Source organism: Larus michahellis, chromosome 2, assembly GCF_964199755.1.
Source record: "Larus michahellis chromosome 2, bLarMic1.1, whole genome shotgun sequence".
In the NCBI taxonomy this organism is placed as follows: Eukaryota; Metazoa; Chordata; class Aves; order Charadriiformes; family Laridae; genus Larus; species Larus michahellis.
In genome coordinates, this window is record NC_133897.1 from 3,737,462 (window position 1) to 3,748,322 (window position 10,861).

Genomic DNA, 10,861 nt, shown 5'->3' on the forward strand with positions numbered 1-10,861 from the left:
CTGCGAGCAGCCACGAGAGCAGGGCAGAGGTAGCCTGAACAGCCCCCGAGGACTCGCACAACCAAACCGCAGGAGGTGGCTTTAGTTTAGGCCGTTTCCTTCCCTTCCTCCATCGTCCCCTTGCCTGGCGGAGGGACCCGCGACCCAGCGGGACGCTGCCGCCCCTCCGTGCAGCTGCAGGGCAGAGCTAGGGGTGTCCAGGACCCATCACTCCCCAAAACGCCCCTCGACCTCTACCCGACCGGTACCCGATTGCCCCTGGGACGGGAGGGAGAGAGGGGCGGGGCCGGCGGCGCCCTCCCCGCCGACACACACAAGATGGCGGCGACGGCGGCGGCGAGCTGCGGCGGGGCCCTCTGACAGCCTTCGGCCTGCCCGCCGCCATGTTGGTGAGGGCGGGAGCAGCGGCGGCGGCGGCAACAGCAACAACCACCCTGCCAGGGCTGCGGCGGTTGTGGCGGGGCGGGGGGAGCGGGGCCGCCGCCTGCTTCCAGCTGGGCCGGGCGCTGCTGGCGGTGCGGGGCGCCGAGGCCGCCATCTTCCTCCAGGGGCTCCTCACCAATGACGTCACGCGGCTGGTGGAGGGGGACGGGGCCCCCCCTCCCGCCGCGGGGCTGCCGCGCGCGCTCTACGCGCATGCGCTGAGCGTCCAGGGCCGCTGCCTGTACGACGTCATCCTCTACAGGTGAGGCCGAGGGGCGGGGCCAGGCGGGCAGGGGGAGCGGGGGCCTTCTGTTGCCATGGAGACCGGGGCCGCGCCGCTTTGGCGGGCTTCTCCCTGCTCGGCCGCCACGTTGCGCGCCAGTCGCTGAGGCGTTCCTGGTTCATCGCTGCAAATCAAGGCGTAAAAAAACCAAAGGGCTCGCTCTGGATATTTCTCACCGCTGGCCTCTGTGAGTTACCTCAGTGGAATAGCATAATTGAGAAGCTCGGCATGAATCGGCAACGTGCACTCGCAGCCCGGAAAGCCGCCCACGTCCTGGGCTGCATCCCCAGCAGCGTGGGCAGCAGGGCGAGGGGGGGGATTCTGCCCCTCTGCTCCACTCGAGGGAGACCCCCTGCAGTGCTGCCTCCAGCTCTGGGGCCTCAACACAGGGGAGACACGGAGCTGTTGGAGCGGGGCCAGAGGAGGCCCCGGAGATGCTGGGAGGGCTGGAGCCCCTCTGCTGTGAGGACAGGCTGAGAGAGCTAGGGGGGGTTCAGCCTGGAGAAGAGAAGACTCCGGGGAGACCTTGGAGCCCCTTCCAGTCCCTCAAGGGGCTCCAGGGAGGCTGGGGATGGACTTTTTACAAGGGGATGTAGTGATAGGACAATGGGTAATGCCTTTGAGATTTAGATGAGATATTAGGAAGAAAGTCTTTACTGTGAGTGTGGTGAGGCCCTGGCCCAGGTTGCCCCGAGAAGCTGTGGCTGCCCCATCCCTGGAGGTGTTCAAGGCCAGGTTGGACGGGGCTTGGAGCAACCTGGTCTAGTGGGAGGTGTCCCTGCCCATGGCAGGGGGGTTGGAACTGGATGATCTTTAAGGTCCCTTCCAACCCAAACCGTTCTGTGATTCTGTGATCTGTTTAATATCAAAGACCTGCATGAGGGGATCGAGTGCACCCTCAGTAAGTTTGCAAATGACACCATGTTGGGCAGGAGTGTTGATCTGCTGGAGGGTAGGAAGGCTCTTCAGAGGGATCTGGACAGGCTGAATCGATGGGCCAAGGCCCATGGTGTGAGGTTCAACAAAGCCAAGTGACAGGTCCTGCACTTGGGTCACACCACCACCATGAATGCCAAGGGCTTGGGGAAGAGTGGGTGGAAAGCTGCCTAGTGGAATATGAGCCAGCAGTGTGCCCAGGTGGCCAAGAAGGCCAACAGCATCCTGACCTCTATCAGGAATAGTGTGGTGAGTAGGACTAGGGCAGTGATCGTCGCCCTCAATCTCGGCACTGGTGAGGCCCCACCTCGAGTGCTGTGTCCAGTTTTTGGCCCCTCAATACAGGAGGGACACTGAGGTGCTGGAGTGAGTCCAGAGGAGGGCAACAGAGCTGGTGGGGGATCTGGAGCACAGGTCTTGTGAGGAGCAGCTGAGGGAACTGGGGGTGTTCAGCCTGGAGAAAAGGAGGCTGAGGGGAGACCTTATCGCTCTCTACAACTACCTGAAAGGAGGGTGTAGCGAGGGGGGTGGTCAGTCTCTTCTCCTAAGTAACAAGCGATAGGGCAAGAGAAAATGGCCTCAAGTTGAACCAGGGGAGGTTTAGGATGGATATTAGGAAAAATTTATCCGCCAAAAGGGTTATCAAGCATTGGAACAGGCTGCCCAGGGAAGTGATTGAGTCACCATCACTGGAGGTGTTTAAAAGATGGGTAGACATGGTGCTGAGGGACATGGTTTAGTGGTGGTTTTTGTCAGTATTAGGTTGATGGTTGGACTTGATGATCTTAAAGGTCCCTTTCAACCTGGACAATTCTATGTTCTGTAATCTTAGTATGTTTAAAGCAGGCCTCAGGGCAGGACCCAGGCACGGCATCTATGAGTATATTCAGGCCATATACAAAACAAGCGTTTTGTGCTGCCTTACAGACACCATAGTCACTGACAGATGACATATAATAATTACACCCTATAGCCAGGTATGGTGACAGGGAAAAATTGGGCTGGTGGAGTGTCGCGTGAGGGTAACAGTGTGGTAATTAATGGATGGCAGAGCTGAATGAAGCCTCTTCTCCTGCTGAAACTCATGTCGCTTTAGGTGAGTGTGACTGGTACAGAAAACTGCAAGGCCAGACCCATTTCTGTCCCCAGGAGAGGTGAAGGCAGCATTTACTAGAAAATAGTGGAACGGGTGGCTGAAAAAAATATTTCAGGGAGCTGAGTGCTGCTTTTGTGTGCACCAGCAGCCATCAGTGAGGTTCCCCAGATCCCTGGATTCGCACCAGGATCAAGATAAAGCGTGTTGGCTTCTGCTGCTGTGGGAGGTTTGTTTTTCTGACCTTGTAGGTGTTACTTTTTTAGGCTCCACGAGAATCCAGAAGAAGAGCCGCACATCCTGCTGGAGTGTGACGGCGGCGTGCTGGAGGCCATACAAAAACATCTCAAACTGTACAAGATCCGGAGGAAAGTAAACATCGCCCCTTGCCTTGACCTCTCTTTGTGGGCCGTCGTCCCTGGGGAGCAGGCTGGAGACATCGCCAGTTCCCTCGCTAAATCTGCAGACCAGGCTCTGATTTTAACTCCTGACCCCAGGACAGAAGTCATGGGCTGGAGACTGATTACAAAAAAAGGAGCAAATCTGTCGGAGATTATCCCTGGGAGTCAGATTGGAAATATTCAGGATTACCACAGGCACAGGTACAAACAAGGTAAAGCCAAGTCCTGTTTTGCACTCTGTGTCACTGGATTTTGGGGAAATTTATTTATTTATGTATTTTCACAGCTCCGTCTTATTATCAGAGTCCATAAGCTGATATAAGACAGAGGAATAAATTATAAAAGCCACATTGGTATGTCTCAAAGTGTTTAACTTGTTAATAAGTACAGGTATTATTTACTACTTTGAGGATAGAAGTGATCTGGTAGTTACAATTCTCTCTTGTGTCAGAATCAATATTTGGGTATAGTTCCCTATTACTAAGATTATGGGGCAGTGGGTCAGGAACGCCAACCACAAAAGAAAACCAGAGTTATTCATTTTCTTAGAGGGAGACTTCTGTGGTTTGAGTCATTTTGATTATTTTGGGATTGTGCACAGTGTGTGTTTTCCTTGTTGCTAAGGGAGGAAAAGGAAACACCCTAACGTACTTTCCTAAAAATGCATGACTGGATTTGCAGAGTTAACTCGGAGGCCAAGGGACGGATGATTGAAATGAGAGGGAACTTGGTCCTGGGAGTCCCCCTGCCTGCGCAGAGCTCCCATCGATTTTACTGTGTCCACGCAGACAGTGGATTAAATTAATTGGCGGACTGAAAGATCATGGTCCTCTGCATGAACCTGAGTCCGTCTGGTTCGGAAAAGCAAGCTGTTAATGGGTCAGACTGGGCTGGACTGTGGGGATGTGCCACTTCCCTAGAACACCAGCACTCCTCTTGCGGTGCCACTGCAGAAAGCTTGGTCCAATGCTCTGCTTCAAAAAAATAATATTTTTGTGTCATTGGTCACTAAAAGGACAACTACTTATACAGACATTCGGCATTTGGGATTTAAGAAAGACAGTCGGCCAACTGTCTATCGACAGTAAAGTCAAGTTGTAGGTTGTGGGTGAGAAAGATTTTGGCATTGACATCAACGTTGATGCCTTTGTGTGGGAGTCTGCATCTCTCTGGGTGCTTTGAAGTTCCACCGGTGTGCTTGGGAGGTGCTGTACGCTTCGTGAAATTAGGTTCTAGTGCTGTTCTCTGTTAGCCCTTAACAGTAAACGTCGTTTATGGCTAATGATTTCACTTAGGTCCAAACCAGAGTACTGGGAAGTTCATTATTTCACACTGCTTCTTATGGGTTCTCTTGGTTTATGACCAAGGAGGCACACTCCAGAAAGCTTAAATACTGAAGGTCTTACAGCATTTACCCATTGGTTTTACTTTTTTCCTAGGAATTCCCGAAGGTGTGAAAGATCTCCCTCCTGGAGTAGCCCTCCCACTGGAATCAAACCTGGCCTACATGAATGGTATCAGCTTTACCAAAGGCTGTTACATCGGGCAGGAATTGACAGCCAGGACCCACCACATGGGTGTCATCCGCAAACGTCTGCTGCCAGTTCACTTTTCAGCTCCGCTTCCCAAGGACAGCATTCCCGAGGGTGCCGAGATCTTAACTGAATCGGGAAAGTCAGCTGGCAAGTTCCGGGCAGGAGGAGGTGAACTGGGTATAGCTTTGCTGAGGTTAGCTAATATAAATGAAACGCTCTGCCTAAATGTAGCGGGTGATAAAGTGAAGCTCACTGCAAGTATACCTGAGTGGTGGCCAAAAACTGCTAGTAAATAAATGAGGAACCACCACTCGCACATTTGCCTTATTGAGGATATATTCTTGTGTGGTAAGTTTGGGAAGGCGACTCTGCCTTCAGCTGTTGTTTGTGGTGTTTGATGCCAGGATTCCAGGATTCTTCAAATCCATTGCGTGCACTGAATGTTTCTGTTCAGAGTAACCATTCTGTGGTATTATAATGTCTTTTTTCAACGGCGAGTGTGCCACTCTTTCCTTGCACAAGGTACGTACTCAGGCTAAATTGTTCACTGCAAATGACTCCTTGCATTGAGCTGCTTCTTAAACTTCCCGATTGGGTGGGTGGTTTTTCCCACCACTCCAACTTGTAATTATGTTCAGGAAGAGGAATTCCTTGTACTCCACATTTCAGACCTTGATTTTAATAAGTCGTCCTCGGTGTGAAAGCTCTCAAACATCCCGGTCCCCAGCTTCAGCACCGGCAGAGGGAGCACAGCCAGCAGCAGCCAGCTCCTCTGCCGCTCCCAACCTCCGTCCTTCGCCCAAACGACTGTTTCGGAGAGAAAAGGGGTGTTTTACAGAAATAAGGCGCACTGGTGCGTGGCCTGGGGTGACTGTTGTATTGTTGTATTACGATAATTCCATTGCGTGCGTGCTCTTGGAATGGCGCGTTGTGCAGAAGGGGGTGATGAGAGAGATGAGCTGGTGAGATCCCATTCTGGCCAAAAAAACAAGACCTCGCATGAATATTTGTAACAAAAACCGTCCAAAGCACATTTTGCCACTGTTTCAGTGTCACTGGTACTGTGAAGGGGATTTGTGAAAAATGCTCATATTGGTGAAAAATCTATGCTTGCTGTAAAATGAGTTTGTGGAATCTCTCATTAAAAGTTTATTGTATCAATAATTTAAATGTGACTTGTCTGAAAGAGTAGAGACACTGCCTTTTATTTACCTTGTGTGAAGATACACAACAGAATACTTTTTTGGGTTGTTTGCTGACAAGAAACGTCTTACGCTGTTCATTCTTGTCATCGCTGACACCCTTTTGTCAGGTTTGAGATTGTTAAGAAAGTCTTTCTGCTGGAAAAAATAACGAAACTGCAGTTCTTCACCCTTTCTGGATCCTCCGAATGCCACAAAGGCGAGACTGTGCTGCCCGCGTTGATGCCGCTTTGCCAGAAGCGCCTTTTCTTCCTCTGCTGCCCATTGTGCAATGTCTTCTCAGAATAGTTATATTGTCCTGGTATACACACAGCCTGAATAAACACCATGTTTTTTCTGTTAGGGGAAGCCCTGCATCTCTTTCTGTCGCACACACGTTTCTTTTGTCTTTGTAACGTATGTGAAAGGCTTTTCTGTTGCCAACAGCTGCAGGTTACAAATGCGGCTGCTTAGACACAAAATAAACACACAGGTTGATTTTTTTTTTCAGAGGTAATACTAGATGACTTCTAGAGGAAGGATGTGGCAGAAATGGGAGAGGGCAGCCCTGATCCACGCTATCCTTCCATTTTTTATTTTCCCTCGCAGCCTGCTCCATCGTTAACAGCTTCAGCTGGGTGAGGTTGGGCTGGAGGGTCGGGCGATTGGCCGTGGAGGTGCAGGGTTGATTTTGCAGAGGTGTTTGTCTCGCCAACGATCCCTGACAGAGCAAATGCCAAGCGGGGACTGAGCGAAGAGCCCCGCTGCTGACCAAAGCCATGGCGGAGCCAGCTAAAAAGGGGCGAATAACCAATCACCTCTTCCTCACCTCAACCAAAGGGCTGAAACATCCTCAATGGCACTTTTCATAACTGATTTCTGCAGGAAGGGGGAATTGTTGAGAAATAAACCACTGGAATCAGGCCCACACAGCCCCTGGGGGGAGCCGAGACGCTTTTATGGCACAATTCCGTCATATTTTTGTGCTTCCCTCAGCATGGGATGAACATGGCAGCTGAGGGGAGCCATCGGGTAAAACTGCTCAGGGTGCTTGCCTCAGACTAAATACAGCTGCAAAATGAGGGCCCCACTCTCCAAGGGGCCAACCCCTTCCCCATACCTGTTTTCTGGGTGGTCCCCCTCACCCCCTCAGTTCCCCTGGCTGCCTCACTTTCCCCTCAATCCCATCACTTTCCCATCACTTTCCCCTCACCCTCCCAGTTTCCCTGGCTGCCTCAGTTTCCCTTCACCACCTCAGTTCCTCCCCATCCCCTCAGTTCTCCCTCATCCCCTCAGTTCCCCCTCACCGTCTCAGTTTCCCCTCGTCCCATCAGTTCTCCCTCACCACCTCAGTTTCCCCCTCACCATCTCAGTTTCCTCCTCATTCCCTCAGTTCCCCTGGCTGCCTCAGTTTCCCCTCATCCCCCCAGTTCCCCCTCGCTGCCTCAGTTTCCCCTCGCCCTCCCCTCCATGGCGGGCCACCCCCTCCGCTCCCCTCCCGTGCTCAGCGATGGTTCGCCTTTTCCAGTCCCCCACTTCCTCCCCCCCCCGCTCCCGCAGTGGTGTTGCCCGCCCCGGCGCGCGCCGTTCCCGCCTTGGCCGGCGGCGCGTGCCGCCCGGTCTCCTCAGGGCGGGAGTGTGAGGCGGGAGGATAAAATGGTGGCGGGGAGCGGCCGGCTGGCCGCCCTGAGGCCTGGCGGGGCTTGTCGGGCAGAGGTGAGGCGTCAGCGCCGCCGCCCCCGCTGTCAGGACGGGGCTGGGGTCTCGGAGCCCAGTGGGGTGAGCGGTGGAGGGGAGGTCGTGAGGCCACTCTCTAAGGGGAGGAACCGGCCTCTGCCCGGTGAGGGCCGGTGAGGGGCGGCGGCGGAGCTGCAGCGAGGCTCCCTTGGAGGGAGGGAGAGCCCTGTGGCTGCTGGTAGAGCAGAACCATGTAAATAAAGGACCTGTCTGCGAAAGTACCAGGCTGTCTTCCTCTTCCACTTGTCATATGCAGCCTGTCAGAAAGCTGAGCGCCCTCCGAAGTTAAAGAGCCGTGAGCGGTGTTGACACACCAGAAATGACTGATGTTTCTGCACGGAGAGATAGCAGAAGAGAGCGGGGAATAAGCGATTGTGTTAGCCTGAAATCCCAATAGGGTAAGACAGGAGTAAGATGCTTTCTGAGGCTGCGGAGGGGGATACGTTGAAATGTTTGGTTTCAGGAAAAAGAAATTGTTTTCTTCTGTTTTGGCTTTTTTTTTCTTTTTTTTTTCTGGAAGCAGTGTTTGATTGCATTGTTATGTTTTTTACATTTCCTATCATAGTAAAAAGCCACAAAAGTTGTCCCGGTGTGGTGATGCGTCCGGAAGAATGACTGCTAATATTTGAAGTATAAACAGATAGTCTACTTAGTTATTAAAATCACTACAATCTGCTATTTAAAATGCATCATTGAATGAATTTATACCGCTTTGACCAGGTTGATGCTAGGACATTGTGTGTGAGCATCATCTTCATGCTGAGTTACTTGAAGTTAGCAAGTTTAAAAAGTCCTTGCTTTATTAATATTTTGAGTATGTTTGCCCGCTGGTTAATACGTTGCTGAAACCTTTGCAATCTTCATGAGGTATCTGAATACTGCACAGCTAAGATTCACAAATGTGATTTATCCTTTGCAGCCTGCGGTGATCCTGCTTTTCCAGCAGGCACGTCTTCTCTAGAGTTTTAAAGGCAGGAGAATTTGGCAGCTTTGGTGCCCTTGTTCACAGCCATTACTGCTGAAGCCAGGATCTGTTGATGTGCTTCTGCACAGGCACTAGGGGCATTTTTGCATGTTACTTTGAGGAAGGTGTAGCTGCTACTACTTCTAGCTACTTTGTAAGAATGTTGGTGGGAGCAGTTTCTGCTGGATGGTAACAAGGAGATGTGCTACATTTTGATATCAAACTCTTCTCTCACTCCTTTCTGTGTGCACTACTTTGCTTTTAGGTAGCCTGTGAGCCCTTCAGAAAAGGCTGTCTTGTTTTCTTCTGTAACACACTGTTCTCCAGCTAGCGGAAATAATTTATGCCTAAACTGTTCTTGAGGATTTGTGTCTGCATTTCCTCTCTTTCCCTTTCTCTTGCTTGGGCCAAACAAGTGTGAAATTCTGCTGTTGGACTTCGTTCGAAGCTATTGGGGTTTATTCATATGACTAAAATTACTGCATATACTTTAGTCCTGTGCTGCCATAACACTGGCAACATTTGGGCTTTCTCTGTTTTCTTTAATCCCTGGTCAGAGCATGGCTTGAGATTTTTGATCTTTCTTTCCCCCACCCCCCTCCTTGCAGCAAATGAGTTCAGTGCGTACTATCGGCAGCACTGGTGCCGATATGCTATTCTGAAAACTTAAATGTGAAATGGGTATAAAAGCTTAGTGTGTCGTTTTTATATACGTTGTCATTCTCAAATTGTGCTTATATCAGACTGTTGTAGGAGCTGGAGGAGGATGGTCACATTCTTTGAATGCCATTATAGCTTTGTGGAGAGAAACCAGAGGGAGAATAGCAATAATGTAAGCAAGGGCTGAGGTTTTTTAGGGAGGGGTGACCTCACTTCGTATTTACTGCTGTGTCAGAAAAGCTATATGGAATACACTTAATATTTGGAGAAGGTTATGTGCTACGTGGCACTCTGCAGTGTGTTTTAGCAGTGCTTTAGTGGTAAGGGCTACAGTGATAGTGATGAGGGAAGGACTCTGCAGAACAAGGCTTTGTGAAAATGCCTTGGGAACAGAAGAAAACTTTGGAGAAAGTTTTGTTCCTCCTTCCCTCCCTTTTAGGATCTTTTGTTTTTAATCTGCCTCCATGGAGTTGTTGAAGAACCTAAGATGGAATGCTTTTCTGATTTCCACTGTAACACTTCTAGCTGTCGTAGGAGTTTTCTCATATTCTGTAAGATGGATTTTGGGGCAGTTTTATTGTTCGGGATGAACAACATATGTTTTTAGATTTAACACAGATAACAAGTTTATGCTGAAGACTATCGTGATTTTTTTTTGGAAAAATTTAGCCGAAACTTGCTAGAACTATGCTTTCTCTTTTTTTCTAGTCTCAAGGCTCTGTAATAATACTTGACTGAGGATGGACTATGCTTCCCAGCAGCCGAACTGTGTTATAGTTGATTTTTATATTGTTTTCTTCAAAAAGATGAAAAAGGCTCTGTTAGCCTTTTCCATTGTCTCTGGATTCCTTTATTTGTTTAAATTATATCTCTTCGGTCTTTTTGTAGCATTAAAAATATGGCGATGTGAGGGAAGGATCATCTGAGTTCATCATCATCATCTGAGTTAAGGCAAAGAGTTATGGGAAAATAATGACTTTACTAAGGAAAAATGTGTAAAAGGTGATAAAATGTAACTGTCTATGAGATGCTCAACTAAAAGTGGGGAGATGGTAAGTCAGGTACTTCAGGTTCTTCATCAGGTGCAGCACTTTAGCCTGAAAGTGCTTTAATTAAAATAACCTTTATTTTTAATTCTTGTTGCAGGAAGCATAGGGCTCCATTTGCTCACGCTGCAACTCTTTCATAGTTACATAGCTGAGGTGAGCCAAATGGTAGATTTCAGTGGAGAGATAGGAACAAAAGTGGCAGGTTCATCATCACCACTGACAAAAAACATCAATTCCAGAGAATTATTGTGTTATTAATTCCAGAGAATTATAATGTGGATGTACCAAAGCCCCAGAGGTACAGAAGATGATGAACTTGTCATAAGAACTCTTGTACTGTTAAATACAAGGTTATTATATGTATATTATAGTGATTAAACTTTTCTCACTGGGTTGTGCCTCCTGATTACAACTTAAATGGTTTTGGAAATATGCGATCACCTGAGAATAATTGCTTAGAAATTACTTCTTGCATGGGAATGAGGGGAAGGTGCATTTCAAAACCTTCCACACACTTTTCTTTTTTTCCCATCTGCGAAGCATTTCCTGGCCAAATAAAGCAGTTCAACTGCATTTCTCAGGTGGTCCCTGTAAGCCTC

General features: G+C 49.5%; 1 protein-coding gene across 1 annotated transcript; it reads left to right on the forward strand.

Annotated features, from left to right (window-relative positions):
• Positions 1-201: 201 nt before the first annotated feature.
• Positions 202-5,835, forward strand: IBA57 (iron-sulfur cluster assembly factor IBA57). Its single transcript, XM_074573904.1, has 3 exons — positions 202-685; positions 3,002-3,348; positions 4,576-5,835. Exons 1-3 carry the CDS (start codon positions 384-386, stop codon positions 4,965-4,967), a joined length of 1,041 nt encoding a protein of 346 aa, XP_074430005.1. The 5' UTR covers positions 202-383; the 3' UTR covers positions 4,968-5,835.
• Positions 5,836-10,861: the final 5,026 nt, after the last annotated feature.

Excerpts from the sequence above, each read along its gene's own strand:
- IBA57 (XM_074573904.1), top strand. The coding sequence starts at position 384 with ATGTTGGTGAGGGCGGGAGCAGCGGCGGCGGCGGCAACAGCAACAACC. Across the intron at positions 686-3,001 it reads TACGACGTCATCCTCTACAG|GCTCCACGAGAATCCAGAAG; the intron begins GTGAGGCCGAGG and ends TTACTTTTTTAG. Across the intron at positions 3,349-4,575 it reads CAGGCACAGGTACAAACAAG|GAATTCCCGAAGGTGTGAAA; the intron begins GTAAAGCCAAGT and ends CTTTTTTCCTAG.